The sequence below is a fragment of the Heterodontus francisci genome, chromosome 7 (genome assembly GCF_036365525.1).
Source record: "Heterodontus francisci isolate sHetFra1 chromosome 7, sHetFra1.hap1, whole genome shotgun sequence".
In the NCBI taxonomy this organism is placed as follows: domain Eukaryota; kingdom Metazoa; phylum Chordata; class Chondrichthyes; order Heterodontiformes; family Heterodontidae; genus Heterodontus; species Heterodontus francisci.
The window spans coordinates 89,037,058-89,059,940 of record NC_090377.1 but is presented as its reverse complement, the minus strand read 5'-3'; the positions used below and the strand labels follow the sequence as shown (position 1 = coordinate 89,059,940).

The 22,883-nt window shown below is 42.6% G+C and overlaps 1 protein-coding gene across 8 annotated transcripts in view; it reads right to left on the bottom strand.

The window, feature by feature from the left end:
• The window catches only part of LOC137372132 (collagen alpha-1(III) chain-like), a 300,919-nt gene that overhangs the window by 78,348 nt on the left and 199,688 nt on the right, over positions 1–22,883 (bottom strand). For all 8 annotated transcript variants that reach the window (XM_068035601.1, XM_068035603.1, XM_068035600.1 and 5 more), the window contains 7 exons: positions 20,661–20,714; positions 12,007–12,051; positions 11,819–11,917; positions 11,616–11,723; positions 11,445–11,498; positions 11,296–11,349; positions 9,592–9,645 (listed from right to left, as the gene is read on the bottom strand). In XM_068035601.1, the coding sequence (XP_067891702.1) occupies positions 9,592–9,645; positions 11,296–11,349; positions 11,445–11,498; positions 11,616–11,723; positions 11,819–11,917; positions 12,007–12,051; positions 20,661–20,714 (468 nt within the window). The remainder of the gene's footprint in view (positions 1–9,591; positions 9,646–11,295; positions 11,350–11,444; positions 11,499–11,615; positions 11,724–11,818; positions 11,918–12,006; positions 12,052–20,660; positions 20,715–22,883) is intronic.

Below are 22,883 nucleotides of genomic sequence, written 5' to 3'. Positions count from 1 at the left end.
GCTAAAAAGAAAGAGAATAGCTTAAGTAAATGTTTGTCCTTTAGAAGCAGACAGGAAAAATTATGCAGAATGAGGAAATGACAGAGACATTGAAAAAATATTTTGTGTCCGTCTTCACAGTAGAAGACACAAGTAACATACCAAAAATAAAAGGTAACCTAGGGGCTAATAAGAGTGAGAAAATTAAGGTAATTAATATCAGCAGAGAAAAAAGTACTGGAGAAATTCAGCGACTAAAATCTGGCAAATCCCCAGGACCTGATGACCTACAACCTAGGATTCTAAAAGAGATAGCTGCAGAGATAGCGGATGCGCTGGCTAACCAAAATGCCCTATATTGTGAAACAGTCCCAGCAGATTGGAGGTTAGCAAATGTAACATTGCTATTCGAGAAAGAAAGGAGAGAGAAAACAAAGAACTACAGGCCAGTTAGTCTGAAGTCAGCTGTTGTGAAAGTGTTGGAATCTATTATTAAGGAAGTCTTAAAAATGCACTTAGAAAATCATAGTATGATTAGAACAAGTCAACATGGTTTTACAAAAGGGCAATTGTGTTTGAAAAATTTATTGGAGTTTGTTGAGGATGTAACTAGTTGGGTAGATAAAGGGGAGCAGCAGATGTAGTATATCTGGATTTCCAAAAGGCACTTGATAAGATGTCACACAAAAGGCTAATACACAAGATAAGGGCTCATGGAGTTGAGAGTGATGTACTAGATGGATAGAGGATTAGTTAATGGACAGAAAGCAGGGAGTAGGGATAAATGGGGCATTTTCAAGTTGGCAGGCCGTGACTAGTGGAGTGCCGCTACGTTTAATGTTGGGCCCTCAGTTATTTACAATCTATATTAATGACTTAGATGAAAAGACAGAGAGTAATGCATCTAAGTTTGCTGATGATACAAGGGTAGGTGGGAATGCAAGCTGTGAGGAGGACACCAAGAGGCTGTAAAGATTTATAGACAGGCTAAGTGAGTGGGCAACAAGGTGGCAGATTGAGTCAGGTTATTCACTTTGGTCATAAGAATAGAAAAGCAGAATTTTGTTTAAAGGCGTGAAACTTGTAATTTTTTGTTATTCAGGATGTGGGCATCGCTGGCTAGGACAGCATTTATTGCCCATCCCAAATTGCCCTTTAGAAGGTGGTGGTGAGGTGCCTTCTCGAACCGTTGCAGTCCATGTGGGGTAGGTGCACCCAATATGCTGTTAGGAAGGGAGTTCCAGGATTTTGACCCAGCGACAGTGAACGAACAGCGATATAGTTCCAAGTCAGCATGTTGTGCGGCTTGGAGGGGAACTTGCAGGTGGTGGTGTTCCTGTGCATCTGCTGCCCTTGTCCTTCTAGTTGGTAGAGGTCGCTTGTTTGGAAAGTGTTGTCTAAGGAGCCTTGGTGCATTACTGTAGTGCATCTTGTAGATGGTATACACTGCTGCCACTGTGCGTCGGTGGTGGATGGATGAATGTTTGTAGATGGGGTGCCAATCAAGCAGGCTGCTTTGTCCTGAATGCTGTCGAGCTTCTTGAATGTTGTTGGAGCTGCACCCATCCAGGCAGGTGGAGAATATTTAATCACATTTCTGATATGTGCCTTGTAGATGGTGGACAGGCTTTGGGGAGGTGAGTTATGCACTGCAGGATTCCTAGCCTCTGACCTGCTCTTGTAGCCATTGTATTTGTATGGCTGGTCCAGTTCAGTTTCTGGTCAATCGTAGCCCCCAGGATGTTGACAGTGGGGTATTCAGTGATCATAATGAATGTCAAGTGAAATGGTTAGGTTCTCTCTTGTTTGAGATAGTCATTGTCTGGCACTTGTGTGGCATGAATGTTACTTGCCACTTATCAGCCCAAGCCTGGTTATTGTCCAGGTCTTGCTGCATTTCGACATGGACTGCTTCAGTATCTGAGGAGTTGCGAATGGTTCTGAACATTGTGCAATCATCAACGAACATCTCCCCTACTGACCTTATGATTGAAGGAAGGTCATGATGAAGCACTGGAGATGGTTAGGCCTAGGACACTGCCCTGAGGAACTTCTGTAGTTTTGTCCTGGAGTTGAAATGATTGACCTCCGACAACCACAGCCATCTTCCTTTGCGCTAGATATGACTCCAACCAGCAGAGAGTTTTCCCCCTGATTCCCATTGACTCCAATTTTGCAATGGCTCCTTGATGCCATACTCGGACAAATGCAGCCCAGTCACTCTTAACTCACCTCTTGAGTTCAGCTCTTTTGTCCATGTTGCTGTAATGAGGCACCTGAAGTGCAGTAACCTGCAAGGGTACGGACCATGTGCTGGAAGGTGGGATTAGATTGGGCGGCTAGCTTTTTCAGCCAGCCTGAACATGATGGACTGAATGGCCTCCTTCTGTGCCATCATTTTTCTATGGTTCTAGGAGCTGAGTGGCCCTGGCGGAACCCTGTCAGTGAGCAGGTTATTGCTCAGCAATTGCCGCTTGATAGCGCTGTCAATGACAACTTCCATCACTTTACTGATGATCGAGAGTAGACTGATGGGGCGGTAATTGGCCGGGTTGGATTTGTCCTGCTTTTTGTGTACAGGACATACCTGGGCAATTTTCCACATTGCCGGGTAAATGCCAGTGTTGTAGCTGTACTGGAACAGCTTGGCTAGGGGCGCGGCAAGTTCTGGAACACAGGTCTTTAGTACTCTTGCCGGAATGTTGTCAGGGCCCATAGCTTTTGCAGTATCCAGTGTCGTCAGTTGTTTCTTGATATCACGCAGAGTGAATCAAATTGGCTGAAGACTGGTATCTGTGATGCTGGGCACTTCAGGAGGAGGTCAAGATGGATCATCCACTGGGCACTTCTGGCTGAAGATTGTTGCAAATGCTTCAGCCTGATCTTTTACACTGATGTGCTGGGCTCCCCCATCATTGAGGTTGGGGATATTTGTGGAGCCACCTCCTCCTGTCAGTTGTTTAATTGTCCACCATCATTCAGGACTGGATGTGGCAGGACTGCAGAGCTTAGATCTGATCCGCTGGTTGTGGGATTGCTTAGCCCAGTCTATTGCATGCTGCTTACACTGTTTGGCAGGCAAGTGGTCCCGGGTTGTAGCTTCACCCAGGTTTTAGGTTTTAGGTTTAGGCTTAGGTTTTGGATTGGGGGAGAGCGAATTTTAGTAAAATAAAGCAGGATCTGGCCAAGGTAGACTGGAGTTACTTGTCGGGAAATCTACAGAAGAGCAGTGGGGGGCATAAAAAAGGAAATGGGGAGGGTACAGGCTCAACATGTTCCCTCTAGGGTAATAGGTAGGAGCAACAAGTCCAGAGAACCATGGATGACCAGAAACATTCAGGGTACGATGAGAAGGAAAAGAGAGGCTTTTAGCAAATACAAGGAGAGCAAATCAATGGAAGCATTAGTGGAGTACAGAAAGTGTAGGATGGAGCTTAAGAAAGCAATTAGGAGAGCAAAGAGGGGAAATGAGAAAGCTCTGGCTGGTAAAAGTAGAGAAATTCCCAAGATATTCTATAAGTATATCAATGGGAAGAGGATAACCAGGGAAAGAGTCGGACCCATTAGGGACCAAGGGGGAAATTTGTGGGTGGAGCCAGAGGACATTGGTAGGGTGTTGAACGAATACTTCACATCTGTCTTCACCCAAGAGAATGAGGATGTAGATCTGGAACATAGAGAGTGAGGTTCTTGAGCAAATTGTCATAGGGAGTGACAAGGTATTGGAGGTTTTGGAAGGCTTAAAAGTGGACAAATCTCCAGGTCCGGACGACTTGTGTCCCAGGATGCTGTGGGAGGCGAGGGTGGAGATTGCAGGGGCTCTGACCCTAATTTTGTATTCCTCTCTGGCCACGGGGGAGGTGCCAGAGGACTGGAGAACAGCTAATGTGGTCCCACGATTTAAGAAAGGTTGTAGAGATAAGCCAGGGAACTACAGACCAGTGAGTCTCACGTCAGTGGTAGGGAAACTATTGGAGAAATTTCTGAAGGAGAGACTCTATCTCCACTTGGAGAGGCAAAATTTGATTAGGAATGTCAGCATGGCTTTGTCAGAGGGAGGTCATGCCTAACAAATTTGATTGAATTTTTTGAGCATGTGACCAGGTGTGTAGATGAGGGTAGTGCAGTTGATGTAGTTTACGTGGATTTCAGCAAAGCCTTTGACAAGGTCCCACATGGGAGACTTATCAAGAAAGCAAATGCACATGGGATACAAGGTAACTTGATAAGGTGGATTCAAAATTGGCTTAGCTGTAGGAAACGGAGAGTGATGACAGACGGCTGTTATAATGACTGGAAGCCAGTGTCCAGTGGCGTACCACAGGGATCTGTGCTGGGTCCCCTATTGTTTGTCATTTATATAAACGACATAGATGACCATGTGGGGGGTAGGATCAGTAAGTTCGTGGATGACACAAAGATTGGCCGAGGACGAGATCAAGTATGTTTTTCCTTCTTGTTGGTTCCCTCACCAGCTGCTGCAGACTCAGTCTAGTCGCTATGTCCTTTAGGATTCGGCCAGCTTGGTCAGTAATGGTGCTACTGAGTCACTCTTGGGTGATGGACATTGAATTCCCCCGCCCAGAGTACATTCTGTGCTCTTGCCACCTTCAGTGCTTCCTCCAAGTACTGTGCAACATGGAGGAGTACTGATTCATCAGCTGAGGAGGGGCAGTAGGTGGTAATCAGCAGGAGGTTTCCTTGCCCATGTTTGACCTGATGCCATAAGAATTCATGGGGTCCAGAGTCAATGTTGAGGACTCCCAGGGCAACTCCCTCCCGACTGTATCCAACTGTGCCACCACCTCTGCTGGGTCTGTCCTGCTGGTGGGCCGGGGATGCTGATGGCGGTGTCTGGGACATTGATGTTCAGAAAGACTTGGGTGTACTCATACAAGGAACACAGAAAGTTAGCAATGCAGGTACAGCAAGCAATTAGGAAAGCAAATGGCATGTTGGCCTTTATTGCAAGAGGATTGGAGTACAAGAATAAAAATGTCTTGTTACAATTGTATGGGGCTTTGGTGAGACCACATCTGGAATGGTGTGTGCAATTATAGTCTCCATAATTAAGGAAGGATATACTTGTATTGGAGGCAGTACTGCGAAGGTTCACTAGATTGGTCTCTGGGATGAGAGGGTTGTCCTATGATGAGAGGTTGAGTAAATTGGGTCCATATTCTCTGGAGTTTAGAAGACTGAGAGGTAACCTCCTTGAAACATACAAGATTCTGAAGGGGCTTGAAAGGGTAGATACTGAGAGGTTGTTTCCCTTGGCTGGGGAATCTAGAACGAGGAGGAACAATTTCACGATAATGGGCCAATCATTTAGGACTGAGATGAGGAGAAATTTCTTCACTCCAATGGCTGTGAATCTTTAGAATTCTCTATCCCAGAGGGCTGTGCATGCGCCATCATTGAATACATTTAAGACTGGGGGAGACGGATTTTTGGTCTCTCAAGGGATATGCGGGGCTGGCGGGAAAGTGGAGTTGAAGCCAAAGATCAGCCATGATCATATTGAATGGTAGAGCAGGCTTGAAGGAGCATTTGATCTACTCCTGCTCCTATTTCTAATGTTCTTTTGTAGGGCTATCGCATCCAAAGGCCAATTACCCAGAGTGGTTACTCGGGTGACATATATTCCAGGGGGCTCTAATGAATGGAGGGATGCAACAATCATGGAACGTGCAGGAAAGGCTACTGGCAAGTTTAAATATTGGTTGAATGTTCAAGATGATGGCGCAGGTCCATGACACCCAGCAAGGGATAAAAGAGTGGAGAGTAAGAAAGCACAATGCAAGTTCTAATAGCAGGTCCGGAAGTGACTCTTGTGACAGAAAAAAGCAAGTACCGGAGAAAGAGCCTCCAATAGTTCGAGAGGGAGATCTCACAGTAACAGTCCTGAAAGACATCAAAATGCAAGTGGTGGCCATAGCTTGAACAGATTACACAATGAGATGAAGTCTACAGAACTAGAAGCAGAAGTCCCCATGACCGTGAAGTTTTTGTGGCTGCCAATAAACTTGAGGATATACTGATAAGAGAGACGAAAAATAGAAATTAGATAGTTGGAGAGAGTTTGAAGTTTATTCTGAGGTACCAGATGAAGGGGAAGCCAGCCTTGTCACATAAATAGATTTGTACTGAAAATGTCCTTGTAGATGGGACATATAAGGATAAAGCGAGGTTAGTTGCTAGGAGTTTTGAAGAGCAACTGGGTGACACAGATGTTAGAGTGGACTCTCCCACAGCTGGAAAAGTATTCTTGAAAATCTTTTTAGCTCCTTTGGCCACATACTTATGGGAGTGTAGATCAATCAATGTAAAAGACGCATTTCTGCAGGGTGATATTTTTCAGAGAGAAGTGCTTCTCAAACTGCCCCAAGAGGTAGCAGATGCAGAAGGAAAACTATGGAAACTAAATATGAACATACGAATTAGGAGCAGGAGTAGACCACTCGGCCCCTCGAGCCTGCTCCACCATTCAACAAGATCATGGCTGATCTGATTGTAACCTCAATTCCACATTCCTGCTTACCCTCGATTACCTTTCACCCCCTTCCTCATCAAGAATTGACCTACCTCTGCCTTAAAAAAATTCAAAGACTCTGCTTCCACCGCCTTTTGAGAAAGAGAGTTCCAAAGACTCACAACCCTCTGAGAGAAAAAATTTCTCCTCATCTTGGTCTTAAATGGGTGACCACCTCCAATAGTTCGAGAGGGAGATCGTGCAGTAGTAGTCCCGAAAGACATCAAAGTGCAAATAAATGTGTCTATGGCCTGAATGATGCTTCCAGGGTATGGTATTTTTCGGTGAGATCTGTTTTGCTGAAAATAGGTTGTGTTCAGCTAAAAGTGATTCCTGCAATGTTTTATTGGTATCAGAAAGGGAAACTTTCAGGCATCTTCATGATGCATGTTGATGATTTCTTATGGGGTGGTACAACAGAATTTGAGAAATATGTTATGAATAAAATTAGAGTAGAATGTAAAACTGGGAGTCAGGCTTCTGGGGCTTTTAAATATATTGGTTTCGATATTAAGCAGAGTAGGTCTGAAATAACTTTCAAGCAACAATCCTATTTAGAATGCTACTCCAAACAATTAATCGTGCTAGGTCATCACAGAAAGATGTTATATCTAAAGAGGAGACAGAACAATTTCGAAGCTTGATCGGTCAGTTGAATTGGGTGTGCACTCAGACTAGACCAGATGCTAGCTTTGATGTGTTGGAGTTAATACAATGAAACACCCTAAAGTCAAGAATATTCTAAGGGCAAATAAAACATTGAAAATATTAAATCTGGAGAAATGCATGCTCAAATTCCCATCCTTAGCTGACCCGAGGAACGTGAAACTAATGCTTCACATGCTAATCTTTCTGATGGGTATTCAGGTGCAACTGGTTTCATATTATTTCAGCTGGGTGAAAATGGGAAATGTTGTCCTTTAGCCTGGGAAACAAAGAAAATAAAAAGGGTTGCTAAAAGTACGTTTCCTGCCAAAACACTGGTTCTCATGGAGGCCGTGGATATGGGATTCTATTTGTCAAATATTTTATGTGAGATTCTGTATGAAGGGCATACTGAAGATAGTGTACCTATTGAATATTTTGCAGACAATCATTTATTGTGGGATAATGTACACTCTACAAACAGTGTAAGTGAAAAAAGGTCATAGATTGACGCTGCTGGAGAGAAAGGAAATCTCTAACATTAAATGGGTGAAGTCACCAACTGTCTGATTGTTTTACAAAAAAAAGGAAATGTACAAAGAAATTGTCAGGGGGCCTAGAGGAGAGGCATCCTGCAAGTAATACTTTGCACAGAATATGGAGGATTCTTGATTTGTTCTGAAATTTTGTTTGGAAATATTAACTATAAGTTTTATTTAAAAAGAAAGAAGGGGATATGTTAATATTCGATCAATTGTGTTTAATTATATTCAGGTGGAAGGCATTAATTAGGGTTTCACTTGAGCACAGACAAAGAGACACTTACTGAAACTGAGATGGGATTAAGTTAAGAGGTGTGTGTTTGCATTGTTTCACCTTGTAAAGTCATAGAGTCATAAGTTATACAACACAGAAACAGGCCCTTCGGCCCATCGTGTCTGTGCCAGCCATCAAGCACCTAACTATTCTAATCCCATTTTCCAGCAGTTGGCCTGTAGCCTTGTATGCTATGGTGTTTCAAGTGATCATCTAAATACTTCTTAAATGTTGTGAGGGTTCCTGCCTCTACCACACCTTCAGGCAGTGCGTTCCAGATTCCAACCACCCTCTGAGTGAAAATTTATTTCCTCAAATCCCCTCTAAACCTCCTGCTCCTTACCTTAAATCTATGCCCCCTGGTTATTGACCCATCCGCTAAGGGAAGAAGTTTCTTCCTATCTAACCTATCAATGCCCATCATAATTTTGTATACTGAGTAGACAGAGTAAAAATTGTCGTCAGTACTATCCTTCACCAACTGGCTTTCTGGGCTATAAGAAGCACAATCTAAATTAATGACCAGAAATACAGCTGCAATTTTGCTTAAATTGTTCTTTATAAATCTCAAATATGTCCATTCGTATTTGTTGAAAATGTATTTTATTTCAACATTTTTTTTTGTCATTCATGGCATGTGAGCGCCATTGGCAAAGCCAACAGTCATTGCCCATTCTTAATTTCCGTTGAGAAGGTGGCGGTGAGCCATCTTCCTGAACCGCTGCAATCCATGTGGTATAGGTAGACCCAAAGTGTTGTTAGGGAGGGAGTTCCAGGTTTTTGACCCAATGATTGTGAAAGAATGGTGATATAGTTCTAAGTCAGTATGGTGTCTGACTTGGAGGGGAACTTACAGGTGGTGGTTTTCCTATGAGGTCACGAATTTGGAAGGTGTTGTCGAAGGAGGCTTAGAGAGTTGCTGAAGTGCACCTTATATATGGTGCACACCGTTACCACTGTTCACTGGTGGTGGAGCGAATGAATATTTAAGGTGGTGGATTAGGTGTTGATCAAATAGGCTGATTGTCCTAGATTGTGTTCAGCTTCTTGAATGTTGTTGGAGCTGCACTCATCTAGGCAAGTAGAGAGTATTCTATCACACTCCTGACTTGTGCCTTGTAGATGGTGTACAGTCTTTCGGAAGCCAAGTGGTGAGTGAGATTTTTGTTTGCCATTTATATGTTTTAAGTTACATTGATCGATATTATCTTTTTTCCACTTAAATTGCTCATTCTATCTTTAGTGCCAAAATATTATCCCATGAAGAAGAATTATCTAACTACACAAACATAAAAATACAAAACAGTAATCAACAGTATCAATGTTCGATTTTTTACAATTTGAACCAACCAGGTTTTCTACCTGTATGATATTGTTTTCAACTCCAATAATTTCAGCAGTTAAGTGTTTTATATTGTTGTTGATGAATAACCATTAACTTTTGTTTTGTAGCATTACTAGATAGTTCTGCATTAGATGTGTTACTAAGCTTCCATGCTACTTAAAGATGGGAATGTATCACAATTAAGATGAAGTATTACTACAGTCATAATTTACTTTTTCTAGTCTTTACTTCCATGAACACTCATTCTGTTAAATCTCAGGTAATATTTACTTACAGGGCTGCCACGGGACCCAACAGGGCCAGGAGGACCAGCAGGACCAGACTCACCCTAAGACAGATGAGAAAATTAATGAATAATAAAAGGATTGACAATAATAATATAGCATTAAATCAGCATTATGCACATAAGTAGGTTTTGATTCAAGCGTTCATTTGTAAATGTCAGATTAATGGACATAAAAACAGAAAGTGCTGGAAATACTCAGCAGGTCAGGCAGCATCAGCGGAGAGTGAAACAGTGTTAACATTTCAGGTCTGTGAACTTTCATCAGACAGACAGCCTGCCCCCTCCATGTGATTGGGGGAGGGGGTGCGGGTCACCCCAGCTATTTAAATGAGCTGCAGCATGCAGCCCACACGCATGGGCTACCATTAATCCAGTCATTAGGTAAGATTTTGCTGGAGTCTGACATCTTGGAACGAGCCCTGTTAAGTATGCACAAACAGACCAAATTAATTTTTTAAAAGTTTTTTTGCCAACAAGGTTGGAAGTAGGACAGCGATGGCAACAGGGTATCTGGAAACTTGATGAACAATGGGACAAACAGTGTATCTCCTTAACCAATGGGAATTAGGGATTGAGAATAAACAGAGGAAGGACTGCGAGAGGGTGAATTAGAGTGGGAAGTTCAATGTCAAATTACATACAGAAAGAGAAATAAAGAGAAATTATGAAAGATGGGATTGAGAGAGAGAAATAAGAGAAATAAAAGGAAAAGTAACAACACAGTTAAAAATTTAGCATTTTTAAAATCTCCCAAAGCAATTCGCAACCTACAGAAATGAGACTCCACACTTATCATTGATTTTTTTTCTGGGGTAGAGAGATTGACTGGCAGTAATTAACAATTTTCAATGTTAAAAGGGTACCTATGCTATTAATTACTACACTTAACATTAATATGTGTCAGCCGTGGCTCAGTTGGCAGCATTCTTGCCTCTGAATCACAAGGTTCTTGATTCAAGTTCCACTCCAGGGCTTGAACACAAAACTCAAGGCTGCCATTCCAGTGCAGTACTGAGGGAGTGCTGCACTATCAGAGATGCTGTTTATCAATTGAAAATTAAACCAAGGCCCGATCTGCTTGCTTGAGTGGAAAGAAAGATCCTATGGCACTATTTCAAAGAGCAGGGGATTTATCCCTGGTGTCCTGGCCAATATTTATCCTTCAAACAAAATCACAGAAATCAATTATCTGGTCATTATCACATTGCTGTTTGAGGGAGCTTGCTGTGGGCTAACTGGCTACCACATTTTCTAATTACAACAATGACTACACCTCAAAAGTACTTCAATAGCTGTAAAGCACTTTGAGATGTCTGGTAGTTGTGAAAAGCACTATATAAATGCAAGTTTTTTTAAACTTTCTGTGCTGCATTTAATGGGCAATTAAGGTGCAAATGCAGCAACTTCATGAAATTACGAAAAGGCTAAGCATGAGATGGTGGTTTTCCAAAGCTAATGACGAAGCAGCGCTCACTGACCAGCAACTTGTGGTGATTTGAAAATTACGGGGGGATCTGTTCCTCGCCATACGTTGCCGGCCAATTTGCATAGAAATAATGGCGTGCACTGTTCAGATGCCATTATTTCTTCGGCAAAATCTGACTCATTCTTTTGAACCTTTATCTTATTTGACACTAAATGACAATCTTCTTAGATGATAAACATCAATAATTTAGGAGAATTTAAAGTTACCCTCATTCCTGAAGCACCTGGTTGACCTGGAGGACCCATAGTTCCTTGCGGCCCCTGAATGAGAATAGAAAACAGTAAATATGTTAAGCACAACTTGTATATACAAAATGAAATCATTACCAAATGAAAACAAAGTGTTGTGTATTTACTGTAGCTCCATCTTTGCCTGGTGTACCGTCAGGACCCCTAGCACCAAACTGTCCCTGTCAGAGAAAATATAGGTTGGTTAGATGCAAAGCTGAATTCATAATACTTCATGTTTAAAAAAAAGTATATTCAATAGAAACTAAAAGGAAAAATGGGAAAAAAACTACACTTACTATTCCACCTTTGGGACCTCGGTCACCTGGACTACCTTTTTCACCTGGCATACCTTGCATTCCTGAAGGGCCCGTTGAGCCTGGAGGACCTGGAGGCCCAGCAGGACCCTTACATTCAACAATGAAGCAACAACAAAATTAAGTATTAGTTCTTTGTTTTTATATTATTTTTAAAGTAAAAAAAAAACTGTAAGGTTGCTTACCTTAGTTCCATCTAATCCATTGTCACCAGGAAGGCCGCGCAGCCCTGGAGGTCCTAAAAGACCTGGGGGTCCAGGCTGACCTGCAAGACCAGCCTCACCCTGGATTATAAAGATTTACAATTAAATAACGCTAACTTTTAAAAAATACATGCATTCATGCTTCAAAACAAAGCTGGCATGGAACTTACTTTTGAACCAGGAGCTCCTGGGGTACCATTTTCACCACGGGGTCCCTAGCACAAAGGAAATTGTCAAAATGAGTTACTGCTATTCAAATGAAAACAATTTTGAGTGGACGTCAATGGTTTAGGAAGTAGTAAAAGCAATGGCTGAACATAAAATGACAGGGCAGAACAGTTAGCATTACTATACTTCTGTCTGGAATATCCTCAGCTCCTTCTTCACTGGATCGACAGAGATTTACCCTGAGTTTCTGTTGATATAGTATATCCTGCAGGTCTTGCACTTCATTCTTGGCTCCTTTGTATACTGAAAGACACGGAGGAAATTTCCTTGTGGTTTCTCTTGCTCTGTAACTTCAACGAATTTTTGGTCCATGCGTCTAAATGGTGTTTCCGCCAAACCTCCAGCAGTAGAATGAAAGAAGCCCCCAGGAAAATTATCTTTGAATCCTGCCTCACCGTCCAGAAAACATTGCAAGAATGATCTGTCCAAACTAGTAGATTACTCCAGACATGACAACTTGTCCAATGCCCAATCCCTGTTATTAAATTCCCCTGGAGAATGAGTAGCCATGAGGCCATGCCCGCCTGCATCATAAGATATGGATTCAGAAGGGAAAATTTTCATCTCACTATCACTCTATATTTTTAGGCATTTAATTGCAGAGAGCTGCCCATTTTGATTTTTTTGGTGTGGTTACGTTGCTTCAGTTTGAACTTTCACTGCAATACTCAGATTTTGGGTACCTTTTGCTTGTGCTGCAGTGGAAGCTGGGTCACCGGCCATCAGATGCTATATCACGGTTGGGTCTATAATTGTGCTAATGGAGTTGTCCACCACTTCCACACTGGAAAAGATAGGCTCCAAGCTCTGTGCAAACTGTGTGCAAAGTTGATGCCGAACTCCTGCATGGTCCTTGATGGTGACCACAGGCCTGCCATTGCACCAAGCATTTCTGTGTGCATGCCTTTTTCTGGATGTCATCCCATTGAAGTCCTCATCTGAGTTCTCTGCAACAGAACTTGTGTGCAACCTCGCCCTCCAGCAAGCTCGCACCTGGGTAGCCTTTTCCCCACCTCAGTGCAGATCCTGCCTCTAAGCTACCCTCTAAAGTATGCACAGTGTCAGTGTCTGAACTGGTGGCTCTGAGTGTAAAGTTCTGTGGTCGTGTTTCTTCATCATCTGTCTCTTCTTGCTCCTCCACTTCATGCTCCTGCACCACTGCCTGCCCAAGTGACAGTTCTTAGTTACCTGAAAGGAGAAAGGCAAAGGACAGGGTTCCAGTGAGGGGAGGGGTGAAAGTAGGAGGTGCATACTTACACCATATGCAGTTTGTAAATCAGAAGAGATTGTGGGATGAGGACAAAGCAGGATGTGAGAAGGAGGATTAGGTTTGAGCATACCAATACTTTTGGCTTTGCCACTGGCCACAGCTTCAGTCATGGCAACTCCAATGATGGTGAGAACTGTCTCTTCCATTAGTGAAGGACATATAGTCATGCTTGCCTACATTTGGTTAGTTGCCATTTGTGGTTATACACAAACCTATTCTGCAAGAGAGAGGAAGTGTGTCAGTGTGTTTGATGCAATGTTTTTGGGTGATGTGCCTGTCATGGTTGAATAGCTGACTGTGCACAAGCTGTGAGATGTGTGTTTGAGGTTTGCAGTAGTGCTAACTGTGTGAGGGTGAAGTGAAGCTATGAATGTGAAGTATGAGTCATGGTTGATGGAAATTGCTGGTAGATGAATAATGGGGGTGTGGTGCCTTGAGCAGTGTCTGAAGCCAGTGCTTCATTTGTAAGGATGTGGCATTTGAAGGTGCATTCAATGACCTTGATAACTCATGTGAGGTCATTGAACTTCTTGTGGCACTCTATCCAGACACTCAGACTATACTGTTGGCATTGACCATGGTGGCTATCTACTCCCACTGCCTCCACCATGTCTGCCTGGACACTCTCCTTCTGTCCACCTCCTGTACCAAGGCCTCCAGTGCTGCATCGGAGAATCTTGGAGCCTGTCCTCTGCTTTGTTGCACCATATTGTAGTGTTCTTCCTGCTTGGCCACTCTTCCACAGTCAATTCCAACACCTGCTCCAGTCAAAATGCACCTCCCCTTTAAGAGATGCAGGCTGGCTTAAGGTAGTGCAGGCTAACTTTAGTGGTGATAGTTTCTCACGATTTTGCACCCTCTGCTCAGACAGCAGGTACTCAGCAGCGTGCTTAGTGCTGGTTGCATACAACAGTCATGGTAATGAAAAGGCAGCACAAAACTAACTTGCTGCCTGCATCGGAAGGAATATGTGTGGGTTAATCACACATCGGAATCTCTGTGCCTGTTTTCTGGCCTTCTTGAATCGCGCAGGTATTATATTTTTAAGTTTCAAGAGGGCTTTTAATTCTATAGCACACAAGCAATTAATTCACAACTAATAGGAATGCTAGGAAAAAGATTAACTTCTGAGATGGATTGACAATTAGTTGAAAGATAGTATTCTGACAGAGGGGTCTCTCTCTTCCTTCTGGCTTTCTGGCCTTCAGCACAGAAAATGTACCTTATTAAAATTCCTTATCAGAGACTCAGGGCTGAATTTTCTTCTCCCACCGCCGTGAGTGGCGACAGGCAAAAAAAATGGCGGCCCACGTGCTGCCACAATCTACCTCACAGCGGCCTAAGCTCATACGCCGGTTGGACTGCACCCCCCCCCAATCACATGGAGAGGGCGCGCTCTGCGACACTGGCAACAGTGGTAGCTGCCTGTGCCCAGGTGCTGGCGCCATTTTTAAAGGGCAGCCAACCCTGCCGGTTCATTGAGATTTTTCAAGGTCTATCCCCCACAATGCACCAGAATATATACAATCACCTCCACAATAACAATTAAATGTAATAGTTGCCCTTCCCTGCACTCCCTACGCCCCAAAAACATTTACTTTTGTTTCAACCCAGACGGGGGAATTGAAGTCTTTTCTAGTTCCACTTCTCCACAAGTCACACATTTATTTTTTTAAATGTTTACCCAGTTAATGAGGCAGTTAATCATACATTCTACTCGTTATCCCCGAATAAAATATTCCAACCAGGTTCCTTTAATAAACAACAAAATTATCAGTTTATTATGAAACAAGACTTAACCAGTAATGAAGCAAAGCTTTAATACACAGATTGAAATATAAAAGTTTCCCTTTTTAAATTCCCCACACACAAACTCACACACACTGAAAAAAATACAGAAATTCTCTCTGCAGAGGTCTGTTACAAAAAAAGACAAAAAAAGAATAATTTGGCCAAAAACTTGGTAATTCTTCAAGAAAAAAAGAGATGATATGGAAAGATGCCAGTTGTCCCTTTTTGGTCTGGCGTCCAAAATACGCGTAGATGGCTGTCACTGGGATCTTTCTAGAGCAGTTCTTTTCAGGCGACATTAAGGATCAGTTTTGCAGGCTTTCCTGGGAGAAATACAGCATCAGGAGTTTTTGGAAGGCTTTTCAGGCGAAATGCAGCATCAGTATATTTCTTATACTTGATTCTCAGGAAATTCTCAAAGAGATGGAAGAGCTGATGATGGCTGCTGTCTTGGCTGGCTTTCTCCAACCGTCTTCAAAACAGTTCACACCCCAACACACTGTCCAAAGCAAAACCAAAAACAATATCTCGAGTCAAGCCTCCTGACCCCTATAAATCTTGACCTGTCACTGCTCTGTAAACATCTTCCCCAGGTCACCAAAGTTTTTGTTGTTTATCGTTTAAAGCACATGACTTCCAGCAAGGTTGTTTTTAAACAACATTTCAGTGTCCTTTCAATGAACTGTCAACAACAAAGCAAAGTCCAGTTTCTATGAAATCTTCAGCCTTCCAATGAATCCATCACCACAATTTAAATATAAGTCCTCAAAAACACATACTTAACAAAAAATATAGAAACATTTTTGTAACACCTTCAAGTCTTGACCTTCCGTCTGTACCCCCCAGACGGATCCAAGTGCAGAGGTCACCTCTTCTCCCTCTCCCCTACACTAGTAATTTACATTCTACCCCATACCAACCCCCCCCCCAAACACGGGACTAAAAATTATAAGAACCCGCTTTCGCCACCTTGGTGGTGCCAGCTTTCCCTGGATGGGAAAGTGAATGTATGTAAGTGGAAGATTCCGGGCAGCCAGTAACATTGCTGTGAATTTTATTTAAATGTATTCATTTACTTAATTTAAATATGTAAAACTGGGTCCCATTGCCCAGCGGCGGGGGTGAGGGGGCTGCTACGGAGCCTCACCATGCCGCCGGGAAGATCGGGCTTGGTGTTCCTGGCATCAGACTCCGTGGTGGGCCGCTGCTGGTATAATCTTCTGGCTCATCCCCACCATGGATCCCACTGTCGGGACCAAAATCCTGGCCTTGGTTTCTGTCAGGTGGCCAAAGTTTCTCTCTTATTGTGTTTTCATAAATGGTACTTGATGGTGTGGCTATTATTAGACAATGGGTTTGGATGTTGCTCATCTTTATGCCATCTTGGTAAAGTGGGTTTTTTCACACCCTGTAACCGGAGTTTGAGGCTGGAGTTTCTATGTCTGAAAAGTCATTGTTAGCCCAACTTGTTGAAGAGGAGTAGCCAAAAACATTGAATGGGCCATTTACTTTCTAATGTTTTCTTCAACACTTGACCAGACATGATGATTTGTTCAGGGATCCAGTAGTTACCATGTGTATTCACAGTACTGAAGAGGTCACCTGACCTCTTACGCCAACTTGTTTTGCAGAAAAAGGTGTCCATTTTGAGTTCAATTCATCAATTCATTTTATACTTCATACTTTCTCCTTGCATGAGCTTGACAACTCCACAATGTGACTAGCAGTGTTCCTCAGACATTTGTACTACGGTCCCAGCTTTTCACTATATTTAACAGTGACTTAGGAGAAGGAATAAAGAACTGTGGCTGCAAAATTTGGCTCCACTGCTGACCGCACTACAGAAGTCCAAAACTCTAATGGTCAATGTTGCAAAGGAGGCCGAGACCAAGGCGCAACGCTGGTGGGGAAGGGGAAGGAGGTAAGTTTCTCAGTGCAGGAGTAAGGGGAATAGGGGCAAATGAACGTCATGGGTGTAGGGAATGGTGGGAAGGGTTATAGTTTAAAGTTTGTGCAGTTTTGAGGGGGAAAGACCAGATTGTGAAGGTAAGTGTTTTGGGGCGGGGGAAAGGCAAATAATTAATTTAATTGATATTGGTGGGGTGGGAGAGGGGGAAAAGGAATTTATTTATTTTATATCAATGTCACTTTAAATATTTAAATGTCACGGTAGGGCTGACAACCCTTTAAAAATTGTATCAATGCCTGCGCACAGGCAGCTGACGCCATTGCAGGGGATGGACAGCCCGTCCGCTTGGAATCGCGGAGGCCCTTTGGTGTGTGGCCCACCATTTTGCAGCAGGCTTATAAAATTCAGCCCTGGGTATTGGTGGCAAAAGCTGGGAGCTAGAGAGCATAGTTGTAAGCAAGAAGAGAGAGCTTTACTCTGTATCTAACCTGTGCTATAACTGCCCTGGGACTGTTTGATGGGACAGTCCAGAGGGAGTTTGTTGAGTGGGGGCACTCGGGGGTGGGGGTTGGAGGGTGAGTCGGGTTGGGGGAACCTCTGCCTCCCTCTTCCACTGGGCAGATCCGATCCCTGTTCTGCCCTTCGGGTTACCAGGTGGGAAGGTCTCGAATGGCTGGGAAACGAATGGATGTTTGGGGCGTCCAATCACGATGGGAACCTGAGAAGAAGGCTGAGTAAGATCATCTGCCGCCACGTTTTGCTGAATGTAAACATTCCAGCTTGCTCTGTTGGAATCTTATGTGCTGGGCAAGGTGGGGACTGATCCAAAACTGGATGTTAGACAAGCAGTTTTATAACACACGGGCTGCTGAGGAGTCAAGGAGATGATAAAGAGGTAGGGAAGTGTCATGTCATTATGTGGCAGCTGCTCCAATGTTCAGTGGAAATATTATTCAAGAATCCAAGATTCTGAAGCAAAATAAATAAATTGAACACTGCTAATATGTTTGAAATTGCCACAAACTCTAGAGGTAAACAGCCAAATTAAATTTAACTGGACAGTAGTAGAGAGCATGTGGAATGGACTACCCAATAGAGGCAGATAGGACAGAACCATTTAAGGGAGAATTGGATAGATATTTTAAGATATCTGATCATTTTTGGAACTGACTAGATGGTTTGCAGTCTTTTTTCCAAGTTGTGTACTTCATGATGTTACTAACGGCAATGGATCCAGAATTGTAAAATTGCTTCCTTAAAATTCTTGGACTTCCAATCAAGATTCTGGAGAGACAATCTATTAATCCTTTGTATAAAAAAATAATCTGCTATTGGATCTGGTTAACCTATATACATTCAGAAAACTCAACTTTCTTACATTGTAAAAGAAAATGGATTGCTGATATCACTTTATTATACCAATGTTTTCTTATTTGTTATACCTTCTGATTAGTTTCTATAGTTCTTAGGGCTTTCTGTAGTTCTTAGGGCTAATGGGATCAAGGGATACGAGAAGAAAGTGGGAACAGGTTACTGAGTTTGGATGATCAGCCAAGATCGTATTGAATGACGGAGCAGGCTCGAAGGGCCGAATGGCCTACTCCTGCTCCTATTTTTCTATGTTTCTATGTTTCTTTCTATTATGAAGCTGATCAAAATTGGTGAAGTAACTTAATGCTCTTAATACAATCTTCAAAGTTAGACTTTGCTTCTTATGCTCCTCGCTGGAGCAACTTTTCCCTTTCATTTCGACAACTTAATTTCCTACTGGCATAGCAGAATGAATGTTGTTGAACGCAGCACCAATGGTTATCATATATGAAGCATTCCATTCAGTAAGAAAACTACTAAGGTGTGTGGAGGGATTTAAAATAAAAACAGCTGAGGACTTTGGGTCTGATTAGCAGTGCTCTGGGATGTGAAACATTTGAGTTACTCTTTGTGGCTGTTGCAATTCAGAGTGCTTGTATACAACTGGGTCAGTTCACGAGGCAAAAAGATGTTGATTGGCTTTCCATTTTTATCGGGCAAAACTAATGAAAATCTGATGTTTGGGATTCATCTCAGTCAAATTAGATTAGGAAGCAAAGATGTTTAAATGAACCATTTAAAAAAAGTTTATGGTATAGCTTGGTAATGGGAAAAAAGTTACAAATCTCAACACAGGGATTCATAGAACATGAATTAATGAAGTCTGATGTATTCACAATTTATTTCACTGAATGCTGAGAATCATCAGTATTAACTAAGAGGGTACTATAACTTTAATTTTGCAATTTAGATTTTTTTCCCTGTGTATATGCCCATCCCTCAGACACAACTGTGTCCCTCGTGGGGTTGGTTGGGGAGAGGCTGGGGTGGTCTATGACGAACTTTGTGATATAAGGCCCAGGCTGAATTTAACTACACAGTAAGACAAGGAAAGGTTTTCCCAGAAAGCTTGATCTGTATCTCGTTTGTTAATGAATCAAAATTTCTGGTGAAGGAATTGATTTTAAAGGGCTGAACTTTCTAGCAAAAGGCAAAGTTGTGGTAGTGACAGAAAAATTGCCATGTTGTTCACAGTGGTACACTGGAGACATGGCAAATACTCATGCTTTATGTTGATGGTGGTCTATGAGATGTGTGAGGCCACGAGTTTGCAGATTACATTGGCATATGGTTTTGTTGCTATTAATGGCCCACAAAGCTTCACAGATGCTTAGTTCTGGGCTGCCAGATCTGTACTTAGATGGAAGGTGTCTTCACTGTTAAGGCTGCTTTGGCCCTGAAAATTGGCTAAAAGCAACATTCATCTGGGCATCCCACTCCACTGTGTGTATTAAGATAGGGAGTGTCCAAACTGCAGACCATGAGTCATAAGCTAGGAAAATTTACAAAGTGGAGGCAACTCAATCTGATTTGTGCTTTTACTTCTTTTTGGTTTGTCCCATTTGAATTTTGTGAGCCTGGAGCTCTGGAAAGAGCTGATGTTACTGCTGTTGCCTGTTTGATGGTTAAATCATAAATCAGAATATTTGTTAGTATCTGATGTATGTGAAAATTGAAGGGAACATTCATTTAAACTTGATATTTGACCTCCAAAACTCCATGGTATGCACCAAAGAGGCCACAAAGAGAAAAACGCTTTGACATTCATGTGGCAGACATTCATGAGGCGCATGGTTAGGACAGAACAGTCTGAGATTTATTATGCATATGACCTGACTCTACATATAACATATAACTGGACTGCTGATAACCAAATGCACCACCACTAACATTCCTCATCTTGATGAATATCTACTGAGTGTACCATACATTGCACATTAGGATGCTGTGTTGGCAGTTGTGTTAGTTAACACTCAATAAATTCTTGCAATGCCATATGAAGATTAAACTCAAGATAGCATACCCTGCTATCCCAGGGAAGATCCAGTGTTAATGATTCCCAAGATTTCAGAATTAGCAGTAGTTTTATCACAAATCTTCCACTGATCGCTCTGTTATTTTCTAATGTTATTCTGGGTAAATAATCACATTAAACAAACCATGTACCTTCAGTTTCTTTACAATGTACTGCTATGAGCTACTTTGGATAACGATGTAAAGATTGAAGTATGTATTGATAAATTTAAATATCTTACCAGTTCACCAGGTTTGCCATTTTCACCAGGAGGACCTGCATCACCACGCATACCCTAAGGTACAACAAGTGAGGGATGATGGTTAAATCCACACATTCATGTAAACAGATTATAAAATAAAACGTGCTTATACATCCCAATTTAATCTTTTTTATCCTGACTTAATAATGACATAGCTATTCCAAGTGCCTGTAAGAAAGAAAGAAGAATTTGCATTTATATGGTGCCTTCCTTGACCGCAGGACATCCCAAAGCACTTTACAGCCAATGAAGTACTTTTGAAGTTTCCAAATTTCAAACTGTGATTGATAGATTTTTGTTAGGCAAAGGTATTAAGAGTTATGGAATCAAATCAGCTAGATGGAGTTAAAATGCAGATCAGCCATGATCTAACTGAATGGCAGAACAGGTTCGACAGGTTGAACGGCATCCCCTATTCCGATGTTCCTAAGTGTAGGCACTGCTGTAACATAGGGAAAGGCAGCAGCCAATTTGTGCACCGCATGGTCTCACAAGCAGCAATGAAAAATGACCAGATCATCTGTTTTAGCAATGATGGTTGAGGGATAAAAATTGGGCAGAACACTGGTCGAACTCTCCTTTACCTCTTCGAATAATGCCATAGGATCTTTCATGTTCATTCCAGAGGGCAAACAGGGTCTCAGTTCAATGCTCATCTGAAAGGCGGCACCTCCAATAGTGCAGCACTCCCTCAATACTGCAGGGAACTGGAAATCTAGAGTTTACACTCAAGTCTCTGGATTGCAGCTAGAATCCAGATGTGAGACTGCTACCACTGAGTGTGTAAATCTGATTAGATGTAACTTTTTGAACCAATTGACAGGACTCCACTATATTTTCAAATGTATTCTATCAGCTTCCTCCTTTTTCATAGCACAAGTCATAGCACACAGTCGTGAATGGCGATGGGCAATTAAACAACTAACAGGAGGAGGAGGCTCCACAGATATCCTCAACTTCATTGATGGGGAAGCCCAGCACATCAGTGCAAAAGATAAAGCTGAAAAATTTGCATCCATTTTCAGCCAGAAGTGCCGAGCGGATGATCCATCTCAGCCTCCTCCTTAGGTCCCCAGCATCACAGATGCCAGTCTTCAGCCAATTCAAGAAACTCCGCACGATATCAAAAAACAGCTGAAGGCACTGGAAACAGCAAAGGCTATGGGCCCTAACAACATTCTGGCAATAGTATTTAAGACTTGTGCTCCAGAACTAGCTGCGCCCCTAGACAAACTGTTCCAGTACAGCTACAACACTGGATCTACCCGGCAATGTGGAAAATTACCCAGGTATATCCTGCCCACAAAAAGCAGGACAAATCCAACCCGGCCATTTACCACCCCATCAGTCTACACTTGATCATCAGTAAAGTGATGGAAGGTGTCAGTGACATTGCTATCAAATGATACTTGCTCAGCAATGACCTGCTCACTAACACTCAGTTTGGGTCCCGCCAGGGCCACTCAGCTCCTGATTTCATTGCAGACTTGGTCCAAACATGGACAAAAAAGCTAAACTCCAGAAGTGTGGTGAGGGTGACTGCCCTTGACATCAAGGCAGCATTTGACCAAGTATGGCATCAAGGAGCCCTAGCAAAACTGGAGTCATTGGGAATCGGGGAAAACTCTCCGCTGGTTGGAGTCATACCTAGCGCAAAGGAAGATGGTTGTTGTTGTTAGAGATCAATCATCTCAGCTCCAAGACATCACTGCAGGAGTTCCTCAGGGTAGGGTCCTAGGCCTAACCATCTTTAGCTGTTTCATCAATGACCTTCCCTCCATCATAAGGTCAGAAGTGGGGATGTTCACTCATGATTGCACAACGTTCATCACCATTCACGATTCCTCAGATACTGAAGCAGCCTGTGTCCAGATGCAGCAAGAACTGGATAACATCCAGGCTTGGGCTGATAAGTGGCAAGTAACAGTCACACAATTCAGGTAATGACCATCTCCAACAAGAGAGAATCTAACCATCTCCCCTTGATGTTCAATGGCATTACTATCACTGAATCCCCCACTATCAACATCCTGGAGGTTACCATTGATCAGAAACTGAACTGGACTAGCCACATAAATACTGTGGCTACAAGAGCAGATCAGAGGCTTGGAATTCTGCAGTGAGTAACTCACCTCCTGACTTCCCCAAAACCTGTCCACCATCTACAAGCCACAAGCCAGGAGTGTGATGGAATACTCTCCA